The following is a 20,804-nucleotide window of genomic DNA, read 5'->3' as shown; positions in this document are numbered from 1 at the left end:
TGTTTTCTTGTTTTGTTTTATTTTTTAGACAGAGTTTTGCTCTGTCACCCTGGCTAGAGTGCAGTGGTGTCATCATTGCTCACTACAACCTCAAACTCCTGGGCTCAAGCCATCCTCCTGCCCCAGTCTCCTGAGTTGCTGGAACTACAGGCATGTGCTACCATGCCTTGCTAATATTTTCTATTTTTAGTAGAGATGGGGTCTCGCTTTTGCTCAGGCTGGCCTCAAACTCCTGAGCTCAAGCGATCCTTCCACCTTGGCCTCCCAGAGTGCTAGTATTACAGCCACCTGTTCTTTAAAGAAGTCTCAAGTCTTAACATAAACCCCTGTTGCTACAATATATAATGCTATAGCTCTGCCAAGTGACATATTACAGAAATTTGCAGAGTGCTAAATTCTTGTTATATAATTTTAATTGAAGAAAACTGCTTCTTAAAATGTAAATATTTGCATTTGAATAACTGAACTAATTAGGTTCCTATTTAGTAAAATTATATGTGTTCCATTGAAGTTTTTGACCTTTACATTTGTTTATTTTCTGTTCAGCTTGATGCAGAGTCATAGGGCCGAATTTGCATGTTTGCTATTTCCTTTACAGTAGTAGTTTATGATTCCACAAGTCCAAAACTGGATTTCACTGAAGGATTAGCTACAAAAGATCCAGAATAAAAATGTGGCTTATAGAAAAGGGAACAGGATTTAAGTCACACAAAAATAATGGAGGAGGAGATTAAATTATTTTAGATACTGATTAAGAAGATTGATATTATTGTCAATTGTGTGAAAACCTTATTATTACATTTTTATTGCTTTAAGTTATTAACTTCTTTAATGTCTGAGATTAACATCAACTTTGAACAGATCAACTTTGAATATTCTTCCAAATAGCATGAGATATGGTGTAACTGTGGTAAGGTCAATTCACTAAAGTTTTTGTTTATTCTTTGTGGCTGTTGAAGACACAGAGCCAGAATCAATTTAGGCTCAAGGAGAATTATGGGCTCACTACTCAGATTGACTGTTTTGTGGGCAGAGGCATTACCTGAATTCCTGGAGGGACCATAGATCAGAGAACAAACTCAAGATGCAATACAATGTCACCTTCTTCATGTAGCCACTGAATTTTGACTTGGATCTCTATTAGGCAGCCTCATTCTCCTCTAATAACATTTAATTCCTGTTTGTTAGTAGGATTTTTTGTATGTTTATTAGTATTAAGCATACTATTTGCTTGCTTTACGGAAGACTACTGGAAGAAAAACTAGACAGAATTAGGTCCAAGAACATTTTTCTTTCTGTAGCACCCACATGCAAGATGTGCGATCTATAGTAATTCTTATTCATTTGAAATACAGCAATTTGTTCCTGTCACTAGAGGATAGGATTGTTGTTTTAAATTGCTGGGTTTTGTTTTTGTTGGCATGTTCCCCAATACAAATTGAATGGCTGACAAAAATCTATTTGTATGACAGTTCAATCTAGATAAGTGCCCTCTGTTGCCTAACAGTACAATTTGGGGTCTCAGAGATAAAAGCAAACTGAATGCCAGGCTTGTAGCAGAGCTTCTTGTGCAGATAACAGAGGTAATCCATATTCCTCAGGTCCACAAATCAGACAAACAAAGAAGAAATATGCATGCATATCATCTCGTTTGAAATGGTGGTCTTTTAGCTTCTACATAATAAAAAATGGGAATATCTAACTCATGAGAACAATAAAATAGCTGATATGAGATATGTCTATATTTGAAATTAAAAAGAAATGTGACTTATAAAGTTGGAGAGAGGTCTGTTGCTTAGTATTTTCCCATAGTATTAATATATCAGCTTTTGTTGAATGAATTTGCTTTCTATTTTAACATTCCTGTCCTGAAATAAGTTGTATCTTTAGACAATGATTCTTTTATACCTTTGATAGTCTGCTAGAGATAGGGTTGGAGGGGTCTCCCTAAGATGAGGAGCTGAGACTTTGTACCAATTTGCTTACCTCTGCCTAAAGACATGTCAGTCTTTCTGCCGAAGCATCTCCTAAATATAATTCATATATAAAAGGAGGGATGAAATGTAGTAATAACAGTTATGTGGAAAGAATTGGTACTAATGCATAAGGCAATGAACATCCTAGAAATACAGCCCAGACTCTACTTGTAGGCATGCTGAAAAATAAGGGCCTGCTGATTGATTGGATTTGGGGAGTAAAGGAGAGAATGGAATAATTTTTAGGTTTTTAGCTAAGGAGACCATGTGCATGATAATACCACCCATAATTAGGGGAAATAGGAGGAGGAACCGTATATAGAAGAAAGGTGACACCCCACTTTGTGTTACATTTGAGATGCCTTTAGATTATCTAAGATGCCCAGTAGGAACTGGATTTGTATATAGAACAGGAAGAAAACATTTTTGTTAGCTCCCAGGTGATAATTAGAACCTAATAATGGGTATAGATGAGTAAGAAGAGGGCTAAGGATAGAGACCTAGGGGAACACCAGCATTTTATGGGCAGATCGAGAGAGAGTTATGATGAAGAAGACTGAAAAAGAGAAACCAGATGGATAAGAGGAATTCCAAGGGACTGTGGTGCTCAAGCTGCTAAGGAAAAAGTGGACAACAATGTCAGATTGCTATCAAGAAGTTAAAAAAAAGGGGGGGGGTGGAGACTGAAAAACAATCATTGCAACCAAAGTTGATAAAATTTGAGCAACAAAATAAATGAAGTAGTATTGTATTATAATCCCAATTATAAAATAAATAGCCATATATCCACAGTGATACAAATAGATGATTGAATAATAATTGAATAGACAAATCTCCCATGCAGAATTCCAAATAATTTATGTAGATTCTCTTTCCTCAAGGAGGCAGTACATAACTCCCCACTCCTTAAATGTGAGCTATGCATAGTGAGTGCAGTATGAGGAAAGGAAAAGAGCAACTTCACAATGGAGAAACCTGACAAGCACTACCTCAGCCAAGTGATCAAGGTCACCATCAACAGTGAAAAGTCATGTTGATAGTATGTTGTCTTAATATAATGTGATGAAAATGACACTTTACCTCTGTGATCTTCCTCCCCAAAACAAATAACTCCAGTCTAGCCATGACAAAAACATTAGACAAATCCCAATTAAGGGACATACTGCAAAATACCCGATCAGTGTTCTTCAAAACCGTCAAGATCATCAAAAACAAGGAAAGTCTGAGAATCTGTCGCAGCCAAGAGGGGCCTAAGGAGACCTGAGTATTAAATATAATGTGGAATCTTGCATGGGATGCTGGAACAGAAAAAGAACATTGGGTAAAAACTAAGGAAATCTGAAAAAAAGTGTGGAAGTTAGTTAATAATAATGTGTAATAATGAACAGTTGATTAATAATTGTGACAAACTGAGTGTGGGTTATATGGGAACTCTTGATGCTATCATTGCAACTTTTCTATAAGTCTAAAACTACCATAAATACAAAGTTTATTTAAAAAACGTGACCAATGATTCTGACAACTAGGGAGTCATTGGTGATCCTGGGGAAGCCTGCAGAGTGATAGGAAAGCATCCAACTTATAGTAAGTTACAAAGTGATTGGGACATGAATAAGTGGAGTTCGTTCATGTAAAACACTCTTTCAAGAAGCTTGGCTAGGAAGGGAGGTTGGGCATTTGCTAGGGAAGGGTGAAATAACTTTTTAAAATATATAAAGCTAGGATACACTTAAAAGTGTTCATGTACTTAAAGTGAACCAGTAGAGAGTGAAACATGAAAGATACAAAAGAAGTAACATTTACTTGATGAAGGAAAGCTCCTGAGTATCAAGCAGGATTTTATTTTATTCAAGTGAAAATGGAGAATCTTTTAGGAAGAACATGTTGTTTATGAATCAGGTGTAATTTTTTTTTTTTTTGCTAGACAATACCACCAAGCCTGAAATGAATTTTTATATTTATTATATTTTGATTTGGATGATCCTAGCATAAAAGTAACCTTCAAAATGTTTTCATAGAAAATTTGAGCTAAAATAATTTTACCTTGCCTAAGCATTACAGTTTTATTGGCTATATCCATAAAACATTAAAAGACTATTATGTATCTTTGAATTATGAACACTATAACCTCACTGTAATACAGCGTATTCTATAATAAAGAATCTGGCACATGGGTCCAAAAGAAAGTACTAGGAAAAAACAGTTGTAAAAATTATTTGCCTGTGAGATGTCAGGTTCCAATCTAGAATTTTAACCAGGAGTTGCCAGATCTTCTGGGTAAGCAGGCAATTCTTAACACACATTAATAACTGGTATGGCTCCTCTCTGAGCCATGTAGGTAGGTTATTGTTGCTTTATGGTGTAGCCTTTGAAGATTAATCTTGAGACATATCTAAGTAACACCCATAGGTGTGGTTATGATTCACCCTCTGAGATCAGACATTTTATTGTATCAAATAAAACATTTTACCTTAAGCATTTGTTGCCCTTGAACCATCAAATTTATTGTTGTCAGTTATTCCAAATGTTGACAACATATAAGTAAAGATTTATTTATTTATCTATTTATTTATTTTTTGAGGAGAGTGACCAGAAACAAAATCTACAATTTTGTAACTGATGATAAATTCATAGAACTTGATGAATGGTGCAGCCAACCTTGGCTTTGAGGAATGAAGGTAGGACGACTCCAGCCTGTCTTGGTGGTGTAATAAAGTGAAAAGAACACTGGCATTGAGAAATGAGTTCTGATCTTGTTCTGCTTGGTCTTTCCTAGCTCTGTGGCCTTGAGTAGTTTACCCATCTGGCTTCGATCTTTATCTCTAAATTTGAACCTGGTCTAGATGATCCCTCATGTGTCAGTTATACGGAGTATATACCTTAGTGTCAGTTATACAGATATAGGCATACAGATGCTTAGATCACTTGAAATTATGGCTATCAGCAGATTTCCAGTGAATGATCTCCTTTCCTTCCCAATGTTTTGCAGATTACATGGGGAAACTAGAATTATGTGAATTAATTATATAAATTTATATATTTTGTTTCAGTAGTTCATTTTAAAATACAAATGAAGCATTTATTTATTAGAGTAAAATTTTCCAGTGGAGGTGTGTAGAGTATTTATATATCATTAACAAACATAAAAAAATAAACATTTTGACATTTTGATTATTTCAGGTAGAGTCTGTGGAATTATTTTATTTTATATTCCAAAAGACTTTAAAGAATTAGATTTCCTCAACACTCTTCCAGATGCTAACAACAACATCTGGGCATTCTATCTGAGCTGATTTTCTGAAGTAACTTAATTGTTGATTGACAAGCTAACATGATTTAAGATACAGCCACACTATATTCAATAGCAGTGTCAAAGGTCAGAAACTGCAGCATGTGCAAGCGAGTCCATGATACTAGCTAACTTATGTTGCATTTTGAAACACTGATGCTAAACTTAAATTTCAGGCTAACGTTTAGAAATGCTTGAGGAGGAAATGAAGAAGTGCTGTTTTGTAATTTCTGGGCTGTCTGTTTTGCAAATCATTAAATGATGTAGCAGAAATGTGGTCAGAGTTCCTAGTGTAAATAAAAGTCTATCCTAGCATTGTGAAACACAAATAAAGTTATTATTCCATATGGATTGCATATGGGTTTGTGAGAGTCTATATGTACATGTAGACATATATAACCTCATCATATACATATAGTTGTGTATGATATAGCTAAATTTTAAGAAGTAATTAAGAGGAAATGTGGTATAATTTATTATTTATGGCCAAAACATAAATATCCATTTCAAACATGGAAAATGTGTTTGAAAGTATAAGCAAAAATAATAAATGATAGTGATTATGATAAAATAAATATTTAAAATTTTTTTTAAATCTCTTTTTCTGTTATTGCATACTAAAAAACAGTGGATCATTTCAGCATTCTCATGGTAACCTACTTTTTCAACTCTGTTAGTAGCCTAGCAGCAGGGTGTGTTAGTATTTTCTCTCTGGTGGCTTGCATATGGTCCATTGGCTATGAGTTTATGATAGATAGAAAGTGTGTTTTCCCTTTATTAATGCCACAGTAGTGGTGACACGTGGCATGTGCACCTTCCAGTGAATGAGCTTGACCTTTAACTCGAAACAGTCCCTTGAGCAAGAGCAAGCCATGTTTAGAGGAATGATTACATAGAAGAAACAGATTGGAACTTACTTTCTCTGATAGCATTAAAGAAATGCAGTAAAGTTTTTTACTATTGGAAGCTATTCAAAAATTGCAGCACTGTAAAATGAGGAATTGGGCAAAATAATATAGTGAATTACTGGGTTAAATAATACAGACTTTTAAAAGCTACTTTTGGTATATATTGGCAAATCATTTTTTAAGAAGGATGCACTAATTTATATGCTCAGTGATGTATGTGCACTAGTTTTATTGTATCCTTTCCAATGTTATCATCTAATATTTAGTTGAACATGCTTTGTAAAGATATTATATCCAAGGTATTAGGATAGGTTTCCATCTGTTTATAATATTTAAATCCTCACAGTAGCCCTGGGAAATAAATATTAACACCACTATTTCAAAGATGAGGAAACTGATGTTCAGAAAACGTAATTTGACCAAGATCACACACTGAAATATTATCTCTGTTCTTTTCATTCAGTATCCTGTGCTTTTTCATCCTAACAACTTGCCAGGAATCAAACATTTACCTGAAAGGTTACTTTACCTTTACCTAAGTCATGTAGTATGATGTTTTAACCTTACATTCCTTTTTGTTAGAAATTAATACTGTACAGACAGCACTGTGATAAACAAAAGTTCATTAATTTCTTTTAATTTTTTTCTCCAAAATGCAAGTTTCATGTCCTGGACCGATGACCCTTTTTGAGTCCTGGCTCAGGGGTGGAGTGGGCTGTGGCTGAAAAGCTGAAATTATCTACAGAGAAACAGAAGTGACATTAAAAATGAAATAGATGTTGCCAAAGTAGATGCAGTTTAGAAAATGCCATCTGGGCATTACAGAAGTATATTATTTAATTAGAACCAGATAAAATTTGGTAAGAAATGAATGCCAGCAATTATATGACTAGCTAATAAATATAATTTCATGGTATTCTGTAGATATCCCAAAGTGTTAATTATAACAGGAGCAGTTAAATTCTTTGGCTATGAAAGCATAGCAGTTTTTAATAGATGTATCACCTGGTAACCTTGGGCATTATTAAATACATGGAGACTGAAAGACATGGTAGAAGCAATGGAAAAGTCTGGCCAGACTGCGTAATTTGTTTTAGGCCTATGGAGAAATCTATTAACCATTTCTTCTATAGACCAGTTTGATTAGGAAGTGGGACAAGCTGTTCTTTCATTACCTACCCAAACCATACTGCACTCTGTATCAATTATTTGGCTGTCTGCAGTGCATAGATTAGAATAAAGGGCTTTCTCAGTATTTGTGAATGTTGTGGATTGCTGATTAGTAATTAAAGTACTGAATGAAGAAAATTAGGCCAAAATTGAATGGGAATGTGGAAGACTTAATTCTGTGATACAGATGTTAGAAACAGATTGTCTTGAGCAGCCCATTCAACGTAGTGTGACATTGTACATAGCCATGGAGTATTTGCTTCCCATGTAAAACTCGAGTCAAATGCCTTTGAGATGGTTTCCTCTCCCATGCCTTGTGATGTGGCTGTATGGGTATTAATTTAGTGAAATATCCTGTCTGCCAGGTGTGGGAACTAGCTGATTTTATTGTAATACCAGATCATTACTTAATTCATATGCAACAGAGTACAGCACATGGAAAGCATTATAAATCTATTTACAATGTGGCTGGTCTGATGATAACATTGTATTAAATTCCCAGGTGAGGCAATTTAAGCAATTGCTTTGCCATGTGCACGCCATGGAAATTAAATTCTCATATACGCTTTAGTAATAAACCAACTTCATTGTTATGCTTTTGCTAGTGCTGGGCTGTAGAATCCTCATTCTGGTTACGTATACTCTGTTTCACATGTAGAATCATACAGGAGGCGGCACCACAGATCACAGTTTTTAATTAGTTTAAGCTAAGTTAATTCGTTTTGTTTCTAATTTAGCAGTGCCTGTCCAGGAACACATTCAGTTCAGTTGGGAAATGTCAAGGCTTGGGTCAAGTAGATAGATTGTTTCAAGCAAAATTTCCAGGCGGAACTGAGCAAATGTATCTGTTTGAACTTGGCTTTAAGAAAATCATCCAATCAGTATGCAAAAGTCCTGTTCATATACTAAGTGGAAATCGAAAATCGCTTTGAATCTGAAATTCTCACCTTCGTAACCAAAGACTCACTGGTGTCATCAGTTGAAAATTGCCATTGAAACTTTGTACATCTAACTTTTTAGAAGTCACAACCAGTTGTTAATTTGTTGTATATTTTTCTATAGTTCATATACAGTCTGCAGATTTTCTGTCCAATTGTGTCTAGTCCACATAAGTGTATAAGTTAGAAGAAATAAGCTTTACACAAACACACAACTAAAAGTGAGGAATGCTCTTGTATTTAACTCTACGTGTGTGTTGGGGGGGGGTGGCAAATACTGTCAGTTGAAGCTTTTCTACTCTTATGGTACAGACTAGAAATTGCAGTAGATTACAAACTGCATAGAGCTTCCGTCTTCTCCAGAAGCCACATATAAAGCACCAGTAGACAGTGGTAACTGACAACTAAGACTAAAAATGTTGACAATTTCTTGATTTGCCTGGTTAGCTTATGTATAGAAGTCATTAACTATTTATAAAATGCATTATGAATTGGGTTCCTTCAAACTGTAGCTGAATGTGTGACATTTCCAGCTCAAATTCTCATGTTTGCATTTGGCTAAAGTACAGATTTTATACAGTTGATAGTAAAGTAAAAATATTTTAGTTAGATTTATCAAGATACAGTAGATGTTTCAGTTTCATTAACTTTGAATCTTCCAAATTAAAGTATGATGTAGATAATTAGTAATGTAGCATGAGATTTTTTAAAAAGTCCATAAAAGGAAACATAATTTATTGATGTTTTGGAGGAAAATTATCCATAAAATAGTAAAAATAAATAAGAGTTGGTCAAGGAAAGGAATTTGCCCTTTTTTGGTATTCAATTAGTTTAGTGATGATCTTGCAGACTAAATTATCTTTGATTACAATCAGCTTATTTAGAATTTTAAATCATAAAAAATTATGAAAAAATACTAATGTTGGACATCTAAATATAATTCTTGGTAAAGCGAAGTCTCGATTTATTTTTGTAAAATGGAACTCAAATGAAAAGAGTTCAGTTTTCAGCATTGTTGTGTCATTTTCATGAGGAACTATTTCTAATATTTGAAATGAGTTGTCTTTTCATTCCTTAAGAGAAGGAAGAAGTCCTGTCAGACAACACTTTGTTAAATTCAGCATATTATTTGCTTAATTATATCCAGAAAGCCATCCAAATGACCAGTTTTTACCATCTTAATGGTAAAGAATGACATTTATAGTGACCACCCTTCAACTGTGGATCAATCCTTAGCTCTTGTCTGCTACGGAGCATGTACACTTTTAATGGCTGTTTTTTTAAAAGCAGTGGATTCTAACCAAAACAAGATTAGATATTTGGGGATACACATTTGTAATTTTCTTTTTCTTTTGAAGTATAGTAAATCAAAATAAGAATAAAATGTAATTGAACAATCTATGCCAATTTGTTGGTATTTTGGTGAAAAAAGGAAAAAACAAAAACAATCTCCATATGATATTCTTGCATACTGTGGAATGTTTTAGTCCCCCATAGTGATGAAATGAATAATTAAAAAGGCAGCTCTGATACCACAGCCTTTTTAAAGGTTCTCATTTCCTTTAATGCTGTAAAATACTTTTGCTTAGCTAGTTTGAAACTACTGCAGTGGCATCTCCAAATGAGCAAAAGAAAGCTTTGGCTTGATCTAAATATTGTATCAAGGCCAGAAAGTGGACTGTCCTAATAATTTAGCATTTTTAAATATAATCCTATATGAAGTCAGCAGAAATAGTTAATTAATAGTGGCTTCAGTAAATACAATAAGAGAAGCAGGCTTAATATATGCTGTTTGTGATGGTAAAAAGTGTGGCATGTTCACAAATGAATGAGTTGGGTCACTCCTGAATTGTCAAGAGATCTGATATAGATGTCTTTACTGACCTCAAGCTAACAACTTACTTTGTCCTTCTCTCTGAAACATTGTTGATTTTATTTACCTGCTTATAGACTTCTTGCAGTTGCCAAGATATAAGATATACATTTGTGGCAGAGAAATGAGGTTTGGGGTAGAGTGTCAGGGTAGGGAGGGGATGCCATTATCTCCTTAATACTGAAACATTTTGCAATTCTTGTGCTTTTTTTCCTGAGTCAATTCAGAAGATAATAGACTGGGGCAGAAAATTTGTGTAGTAGAAAGAGCACTGAGTGGTGAGCCAGACCTTGGGGTTCTAGTCTCACTTTAACCAAAGCTACTTTTAGAATTACATGAGACTGATTTTTCTTTCTCTAAAAAAAAAGAGGTGTCTAGATTTATTTCTTTTTATTTGTACTACATTTAGTTTTTTTCAACTGGGTTCGGCCTGAGACTTAAGCCCTAAGTCTTCAATTATATCTAATGAACCAAATTTTCTCTCATGTACCATCCTTGGGAAAATTGAGAAAAGAGACACTGAAATAATTTTCTGTGTTTTGTGGTTCAGATAAGGAATCCAATTGAGAAAGGTGGCAACTTTAAAAGGATTTAAAGTCTATTGGTTGCTCTTGTCTAAGGTCCTTTCAAATTCTAATATTATAATATTTGATGTTTAAGGTATTATGATTTTCCATGTGACCAAGAAGTGTTACTCCATTCACTAGTATAAAAATCTAATTTAAAAACTTATTGTTGACTCCTGCTCATGGATTATGGATAGTCCCTTTAAACCACAGTAATTTTTCAGATCACAGTTGAATAGGTAAGAAATTTAAAATCCCAAACCATAGACCCTAAGTAAGGCAGAAATTACTGGTTTCCAACTGCCATTTTTTAATTGACTGGTTTTGCTTAGTTAGTTCAAAAACAGAAAAGCAACAAAAGTAACTTATAAACCTGAATCTGGGTCTTAAGTAGTGATGCTAAGGTATGATCTAAGGATCATACTCCAGCTTCACAGCTAATTTTCAGTCTTTTAGCTTTTCCAAATGTGTATACATTTAGATAATTCATGAATTGCTTGCAGACATGTTCCTCTGACTTTACAGGTAAGGGTAGACTTCTCGTAAAACAAAATTTCAGTGTGTGAAACATTGACTCCTAGCCCACTTGTCTTTATTTACTGGGATTGTGAAAAGTTGACTCGTAGCCTACTTGCCTTCATTTACTGAGACTGGGAAATTTAATTTGTTTCACCACACACACACACACACACTCTCTCTCTCTCTCTCTCTCTCTCTCTCTCTCTCTCTCTCTCTCTCTCCCTCCCTCCCATTACTTTTCCTTAGGCTATTATTTATAGAGAACCTGGAGACATTTAAATTGTTGTTTAGACAGGGGATGGGCTTTTAAATTCCCTCTCTTTCTGGTTAGTAATATCACAATGAAGAAATATAGATATAATATTTCAGGCATTCCAGAATATTGTTAGAGATATAATTATTATCCCAGAATTAGAGATTTTAAAAGACCTAAATTGTATAGTGCATTTCCTGCCACAATATTTTTTAAAAAACCCATATACTCCTGTTTTAATTAAAATCTGGTGAATTTTACAGATACACAGCTATATAGCTGTATTTCAGCTTAGTGGTCTTATTTGAATGATGTGTAGAATAATGTACAAGTTCTGATCCATTTATGAATATTAATAGCATACTTACACAATGCAGAGTTTTCTTTCATTATTGGCATTTTAAAAACTTCTAATTTACATTTGAACTTCTCAAGTTTAGGAACTTTACAACTTTGGCTTGCAGATTGTCGCCAATAGGTTTCCATTAGGGGGCTCTCGAGGTTTGAGATGATCAGCCTTGATACCAATAAAGCTTCGAAGCCTTTACTTTCTAATGTTCGTCTTGCTCTCTCTCTTTTTGTTTTGTTTTATAGAAAAGGTCACGGATCGCCTACAGTGACGAAGTACGGAATGAGCTCCTAGGGGATGATGGGAATTCCTCAGAGAACCAGGTAGAATGCTAATCAGGAAGGCCCGGTGGGTGGCTGGAGGGTGAAGGAGGTCACTGGCGCACTGGGCTCTCAAGCTGCTCCTTAACAGTATTAGCAGCAACTCATGTGGAAGCGATACTGTTTAATGCAAAGCTGGAGTCTTAATCAACTTCAAAATGTTTCTTGGAGATCTTACATTTAACCCTTTACCTTGTGATCACTGTCTGCTATCTTTTAAAAAAATCTTTTCTTCTCCTTTCTTTATTATTTAGTACTTAAGAAATAACTTGAAACACACTGTTTGCAGACAAAGCCAAGGTCTTCACCTCAAACACATGTAAAAGGAATAAAAAAGTACATAATACAGCTTTGATAATAATGCAGTATAATTAAATCAACACTTGGAGCAAAACAAATGAAAGTAAGCTTTCAAAATTCAACAGGGTAGCTCAGTCTCCTATTGTTTAGCGTCTTAAAAATACATTCACCAAAATGCAAATTGTAAGCACCAGTACAGAACTTGGATACCCATATAGAGGGCCTGCTTCTGTCCAATAATGCTAATAATAATAATAATCATAATAGATAAGTTTTTTTACAGTTTAAGATCTGCCAAGGCAAAAACTAAGATACATTTTTTCCTTAAAAGGACTTTACAGCTTAGCTGTCAATTTTCATTGGCTCACACAGTAGTGTCATGAGTCTAATTAATGCCCTGCTTCTTTCTTTGAATTGATACTGAGGATTTCATTAATTCATGTAGATAATATATACAACTTTTAAAAAATGTTTTAAGAACACCAGTGTAGAGATGACTTAAAAAGTGTCTCCAAAAAACCCTAGTGACTCAGTTTCTTTAACACTTTTAAAGAAAATAAATGATACGGAACTTGGGAAGCAAGACTTGAATGTGTTTATTAATGTTACTTTGGCAAGTACTGTAAAGATCTCTACTCTGCCTAAATAAAATGAACAGAAATCATTCACTGAGTAAAGCATAATTTTAATAAGTTAATAAAATAAAATATTTTGATAAACATCATAACAATTGCTTAATTGTGTTTACCATTTCAAATAGATTATATTATAGGTCTATGTATGCTGACACTGTATTACTATCTACTGTAAACTGTAACAGAGATGTTGCTTGTGTGATTAAGGCCCCCACCTACCCACCCAAGAACAGGGAAAAGAATCACTGAGCTTACTGTGTTTGTTTTTGGAAAGATCTCACCTCCTCCACTATTTGGATATTATCAGCTTGCGTTCAGACATGTAAACACATTCAGATTTGACTTGGGATTTCAGCTTCCCTGATTGAAATGTGAGAATAGCTAAAGGAAAAAAAATAGCACATCAAACATAAAAGGGTGATGTGATAAAGGAATTTTAGTCATAATAGATTAAATAATGTAAAGATGAGAGAAAAAGTATTTTCTTCCTTTTTTAAAGTGAGATTTCGATTGCTTATATCCCTTGAATGAATGAATCATAATTTTATTTCCTATCTACTGCAAAAAAGTACTCTTTTGCAAAAAATTGAATGCATAGTTCCCATGTCAGTTCTTTAAAAAGCTATAGATCTTTCTCTTATTTGAAACTACTGCCTAATATAGAGAAAATAGAAAGGAAGGGGGTGTTCCTGTCTAACTCAGACTTCTTTATTGTAATGGATGTTGTAGTTCTATGACAGGGATCTTTTTTTTTTTTTTTAAAGCATGTTCACTTCTCTTAATGGACATTTTATGTGCCTAAAACATTTGCCTTACATACATATAAGTATGATATTTTTATGCCTAAAGAAAAATATTCTACAAAAATAGATTGAGTTCATATTTTCTGAATTTTTCAAATTATATTCCTGTCACTTTAAAGTGATCATGCAGAGATTTCCCCTGGACTTGTATAAATCAAACCTACAAATTCTGAAAGTGCTTGGAGAACCTGAAGTTTTAAGTTTTAAGGAGCTGTCACTTCAATAAATATAGTATGATAAATTATAGTCATGAGAATATGTAACTGTTAGATTATTACTTATGTGAACTTTTCAGTCTAAAATTTGAATGAGGTGTAAAAGTTCAAAGAGACCACACTTAACTTTTTGGATATATTGTTATCAAATGTAGCAAAATTTCCATATCATATAAAGTCATTAAATTTTGTTTTACAGCTCTTTGTCATAATTAATATAGGAATTAAAATCTCTCAAATTAAAAACATCCTTAACCAGGTTTGGTCACTTGAAAACAATTTTTTATTCTATATCAGTATTTGTTCAGATTATGGAATCAAATAGATCTTTCCTTAAAGAAAAGGAGGATTTTAAGTCAGCTCTTCATATTAACTTTTATAGTTCAGTAGCTGAGAAGAGTTTTTTATAGGTAGGATTGCCTATAATTTATATAAAAAATGTTTGCTGCCCACAAATAAGTTTACTTTTAAGTTAATTATTTATGAATCAATTTTAAGAACTTCTTGTCTATGTAATATTTATGATAAACTTTTAATAGGTAAAAGAAACAAAAATAAACAAAATGGGACAAAGATAGCAATATTCATTTAATTGAAATTGGGATATATCTGTCAACTTAAAAATATAGATCAGAAAAGGAAAAAAAGGAATTAATAGCAATGATTATAAATAGATGAAGTACTGGGTACTTATTTTCAATGCAATATACGCATGTTCTGTATAGTAGCCTCTTTGTGAAGATTTGAACAAATATGGATACAATAACTATTATTTCTCATTTTGGTAATTTACATTGCAGTTTTTTTAGGTATCTAAAACTTGATTGTTAGTACATATAATCTGCTAATTAACTATAAAATATATTAATTAACTCTTAGGTACATAAACATTTCTGCCATGATTAGAAATGTCTAAATTTCAGAAATTAAGAATTTTTCAGATGCATTTTTAGTGTCCCTCATACAATACATATTTCATTTAATCCAAATTAATTGCTTTGTATAAATTTATTTCTGGTTCATATTCATTTCATTCATCAAATATAAGTCATCCTTGATTTACAAAGAGGGGACAAAATTACCTACTTTGCACATTTGAGTATTGTTGGGTTATCAGCTTTCCAAAGACTATTGTTTTAAGTATTATCATTCTATTCTTTTAAAGTATCATATTTGCCATTTCCATATGGCAACATTTTATTTCTTTGAGAGAGTTGAGTTCTTGAATGTAGTGATGCTGTATTTAGAGTGGAAACGTTGACAGTTAACTTGATTTCATTTCATGAGAACTATTATCAAAAAAGTAAAAAAAAAAAACAACTTAAAGAATAAAATCATAAAGGCTTTCATAGTAGATTGTGATAACAGAGCAAATAAAATGTTCTGAGCTCTGGTTTTGAGCCTAAATAGCTTCTTAGTTTCCATATACAAAATTATATTGATCAGTGACTTTGAGTAAATCCTAAAAAGACGGTTCAAAAAATATATAAGGGGTAGGATATTCCCAAATGTGCGGAAAGTTTTGTGGCAAAGCAATATTTAGCAGATAATGATTGCTTAATTTTTTAATACGAGGTTCTCTTAACTTCCGATTTGGGCTTGCTGTGCATAAAGTGTGTCAAACTTCAGCTGCAGACCAGGGGGTGAAGTCGGTCAATTTAATTCCCCAAGATCTAAAGAAGGTCGGTATCATTTCATATAGCCCTGGCAGAGCAGATCATTACCAGGCACAAATCTGTTCGTTACGTGCTGAGGGTTTATAGCAAAATAAATAGACTGTCATCATAAGTTCAGAAAATTGTGTGTTCGACCCACGATAATGTGTAAAGGGCGTTTAATAGAGTTCAGCATTTATTCGTTATCTGTATGCGTACAGAGACGGCAGTTGTGTTATCAGCTTTAAAAAAAAAATTCGGTGGTTCTGGGGTCACGTGACGCCCCGCACACAGCGGCGCGCGCGGGCCCTCACACGCTCCGCGGCGCGGTTTTGATTTTAGTCACAGCAGAAGGCTTAGCCACAAGAGATTCCGCTGGTTCAAACCAGCGTAAACCAGATTTTTTCAGCCCACAAAGGAACAGATTACCTCTTGTATCAAATTCTGCATTGGGGGAAGAAAAAAAAATCTTTGTTTCAAAAAAGATGTTGATTATCATAACTCAACATGGTGGCATTGCACACTTTCATGTCGCCTATGATGGAGCTGGTAACTCGATAAAATACGAAATCACTGCTTACAGTCTAGTCTAAGCATTGTTAATTTTCAAAAATAGACCATCTTTTGTTTACTTGAATGAATAACTCTGGGCCTAACCAAAAAAAAAAAAGATAAAGATTAAAAACCCTCCCATTACCTAGCTTAGCTACAAATCCGGTGTGGGGCTTGAAGGCAGCCATGCAGCACAAACAAGATAGAACGTTTTTTGTTTGGAACCTATTGAAAAAACAAATGGGTAGCATTTTTAAACACTCATTGATTATGGCAGGGTGGCATGCCCCAAATGGTCTCTATTGCTGAAGAGTAGTTTTAAACTTTGGCCCTTTAAGTATCATAGTCAACTGAAGAATGGTGCCCCCAGAAAGAAAAGATAGCTGGCCGATCAATTCCCAGATCGTCTCTTTCTGAGAATTAATGTTTGCCTTTTTCTCCCATGATGTTGGGATAGTAAAGAGAAAGATTCCAATATTTGATAGGCCAAGTATTGTAGCTGAAAGTTTTACTTCTTCTAGGGAAGAATTGTAACTTTTCACATGAAATGATGAGATGCTTTACATAACTGGATGGTTGCTGAGAGAATGAGTGTGTTAATTAAAAATAATGACAACTTCTTGTCTATTTTGAAAGGATATTAAAAGTTTCATTTTCACTAAACACACTGTGAGTCATTATATGATAAATTCTGTACTCTTTTGTAAAGAATTTGCAGCAATTTTAAAATCGTACTCTTTTGTACTTGAAATACTTTTCGTACAACAAATGAAATGGCAGAATAAGCTGGAACACATACTGCCTTCCTTGAATTCGAGACAAAAACAGCATTAAGCATTGAGATATCCGGGCTACAGTAAACATGATACTTTTAGAAAGACTTACAGTGAGCAATTCATGGCACATTTCTCCCAAAGCAATAGTTTAATTTATTGGCCTGCATATTGTCAAGTGTTATAACAGATGTTACAGATATTTTGATGTTTAAAAATTATCAGTTGTAGACCCAAATTGCTGAGGATGCAAATTTCAGATCTAGAATGAGGTTCAGAGTCTGTTACAACACAGGTTTCAGTTTCTATTCATTGCAGAAACTGTGGTCGTCATCTCCATTATACAATGATATTTGTGGTTTAGAATAGTGTCTTAGACACACACACACAGAGTGAGCCAGATACATGATTATATCATTTTTTTAAGCTTCTAAAGAGTAGGAGCTCATTTTATCTGTTATATTTAAAGCAAATAGAAAAATATTTTACATAGGAGATTTAAAATGTGATCATAGGAGAATTTACTAACAAGAGTGGTTTTTGATTTATAAGATAAAAATTTAAAAATGAAGAAACCATTCAAAAATTTAAATGAAAACATGCCATATGATTGCAGTAGCCTCTTAAGCAAAACAAAAACCTAGAAATTAACTCTGATATACACAGTAGTTCAAAGTATAGTGAAATATTTCTTGATACTATATCCTAAGTAAGTATTATCTATCCTGGCATACCTTATTCTTAATTAAAATAACGTTACCTCCAAATGCAATCCTATTACAAGAGTAAGTACGAGTGTGACATTAACTAACATAATAGTTTGTTGTTTTAAATACTTACTGGGACCAAAGCATAAGCTATTAATCATTTTCATTTATAGGTAAAATCTAAAATCAGTTGTCAAGATTCCAAATAGAGAAACATCCTGAAAACTTGTATATACAAAACCTCTTCAATGGTACATTCTTAGAAGAGAGGAACAGTAAACTTGTTTTCTTTCTTTATAATATAGACTTCTATGAAGTCGTTCCCCTTTATTTCATGATGGTGTCTTAGATGTACTTTAAAAGAGAATTTCACACTATTCTCTTTGTTTAATGTGACAGTGTGAGAAAGTGATCTTTATTCGTTCAAAAAACTCTGCATGTAGTCTATGTTTAGGTTCTTTTAATGTGTTTGTCTGTGATTTTTAAATGCTAAACATGTAAACAGATAAATTGTCAATGTTAATTCTGTATCCTGTCACACAACTGATCTTTCTTTCCTGCCATTTCTTTCCTTTTTATCTTTTTTTTGTGCATTCATGTTGCAGTTGATAAAATTACGTGAAGAGGTGAGTACTTCCTAGCTTCCTTTTTTTTTTTAATTCTGCTTTTCCCTATAAAATTGAGTTTCTAAATCTAAGTGGATCTTTGGATTCATTTTCTACACATAGCAAAAAGTATTGATTATATTGCTCAGAAATCTTCTCTGCTGGCCATTTTTTAAAAGCAACTATATCCTAATCATGCTTATCATAGGGATCATTGTTCTTTGTTGGCATTGGGAAAAAGTTAATATTTTAAAAGCATAAAAACAAAAGGAGGAATAATAAAGGAACATCTTAAAACTATACCTGAATATAGTTTTATTGTAGGCTGTAACTTCAAGTTTGTTATATTTATGTTGGTTTCTCAAGTCAATAGGGTTTAATTTTTTTTCTGACATTCTGATTTACTTTACTATAACTGTGCTTAAATAAACTCCTTTCCCTCATTCAAAATTGTTAGTTTCAACTTACGACACTATGGATGTATTATCCTTTTGGGGAAACACACATGTGTTATCAATGCCCTACTATTCTGTGTTATTCTGTGTGCATAGATACCTAAAAGTAGCCAAAGCTCTCGTCATTGTTAAATACTTTCCTTTTTGTAGGAAATAGCACCCAAGTGAGTTCTCATTTTTCTGAGTTTGCTAGTGTGTTTCATAATGTAACTCTAGACTTTTTTATGGCTCAGCAAATATTTACAGCAATGTTTATAATTTTATCCCTGTATCAATGAGAGATGCTGAATGATTCCATTTAAAAAAAACATTTCAAATATGTTTTGGTACTCTTTTTCAGAGATAAATATTTTTTATTTAGTGAGGTTGAATTTTGTTATTTTTCTATCAGAGCATAAAATAATGGCCCACATTGCAATTTAAAAATTATCTAATTGCTTATAATAATTAGAGTACTATGAATTATTTTCAAATTTAGTTTAACTGCATTGATTGAAGTCTTTCTAAAATTTGTTTTTATTGGCATGTCATCATTCTCTGAGTGATACAAATGTTAATTTGGAAGCTTGTAGATGATGGTTTTCAACAACTCTTCTGATTTAAGATACATTAGTGAGGTCCTCTCTTAATAAAAATAATAATGACACATAAAATGAACAGGAAAAATACACAAAACCCCTCACTCTCCAACCATCTTATGTTTTTTATCTTCCCTGAATGGAAACAGATGTATATACTAAATGAATATAATCAATTGCAGTTTTGATGTATAAGATTACTCTTGAAGTGAGTGATACCTCTACATTATTTTTCTGCAAGATGGAATATCTGTTTGTTATATTTGTATATGCTTATGTTTAGGTGAAGAATCTGAATTTTCAACCGCTAACGAAACTAACAATAGGCTTGAAAACCTCTATACGAAGAAACTGCACAAAGCCCTTGCCCCTGAATTTAAGCAATGAATATGATTAATAAAATCTTGTGCCTTATTACAACCAACATTTTTGACAGTAGGTTTATTTTTATTAAGCTGAATTATATGGAATTAGAAATCTTAATTCTAAAAGCTGAAAACATCACATCTGCATTTCTTTGAAAATATGTTTTACTATTATTTGATGGCTTAATTGTTTTGTTGTACCTGAAGCAGCAGTTTCAGCAGTTATGGTTCTGGAACACGTGTTTCTGAAACTGTAACCTGTAACAATTGCAATTAGAAGAATTAGATCATTCAACTACTAGAATAATACACTCAAATATTCTTTTAATGGTCTTTGATATGGATGTAACATTGGTGTTTATAGAATAGACTATGGTGATGATACTGCATTGGTATCTACAGTCTGCTCAGAAGTGATTATTTCTCAGTCGGATTCTAATAGTAGTCATACAGTGAATGTTACCCCATATTCCTTAACTTGCACCTATGTTAAGAAGACAAGCACTCATCTGCTTCAATCTATGCTGTTTTGTTGTGCTTGGGAACAAAGTATGCCCCATCCCTTCCTTGTGAAGCTCTCTTCGGGCTCCGTTTTGGAAACGGGGCACGCTTGGAGGCAGGGTTGTAGAGCAGAGGGAGCTGAGCTGGCGTTGGCTGTGCCGAGCTCCGTTTGAATCCTGCATCTCCAGCTCTCCACATTGCACAGCTCCTCACACAAGTTGAGCTCTGTCTGAAGCTCCTGCACAGCTTCACTTACCTGCTTTGAAAAGGGCTGAGAAGAGGGTGAGAGAATGAGTTTGGGATGGAGTGTGGGGGCAAGTTGAAAGCATCAGCTGCTACTGTAGTGTATTTCCTTTCATTTACAGAGACCAGGGCAATGTACAACTAAGGGAACAATGTAAATAGCGCAGCTGTTACAAGAACTTGATTTTAGTTTGACTTAAGTGAAGAGGTTCCAAAATACAAAGTGAGATCCTGCTGGAAAGCTGCTGGTAAACTG

General features: G+C 33.7%; 1 protein-coding gene across 5 annotated transcripts in view; it reads left to right on the top strand.

Moving 5' to 3' along the window:
* The window catches only part of VTI1A (vesicle transport through interaction with t-SNAREs 1A), a 328,547-nt gene that overhangs the window by 54,222 nt on the left and 253,521 nt on the right, over positions 1–20,804 (top strand). For 2 of the 5 annotated variants that reach the window (XM_012771711.3, XM_012771731.3), the window contains exons 4-5: positions 12,087–12,164; positions 18,407–18,427. The exons of 1 other annotated variant lie outside the window; for it this stretch is intronic. In XM_012771711.3, coding sequence (XP_012627165.1) covers positions 12,087–12,164; positions 18,407–18,427 — 99 coding nt within the window. The remainder of the gene's footprint in view (positions 1–12,086; positions 12,165–18,406; positions 18,428–20,804) is intronic. 2 more of the 5 variants (XM_012771719.3, XM_012771757.3) reach the window with 1 other exon arrangement.

This window comes from Microcebus murinus, chromosome 14 (assembly GCF_040939455.1).
Source record: "Microcebus murinus isolate Inina chromosome 14, M.murinus_Inina_mat1.0, whole genome shotgun sequence".
Lineage (NCBI taxonomy): Eukaryota > Metazoa > Chordata > Mammalia > Primates > Cheirogaleidae > Microcebus > Microcebus murinus.
Note: the sequence above shows the minus strand (reverse complement) of the source record. Positions and strands in the feature narration are given on the sequence as shown.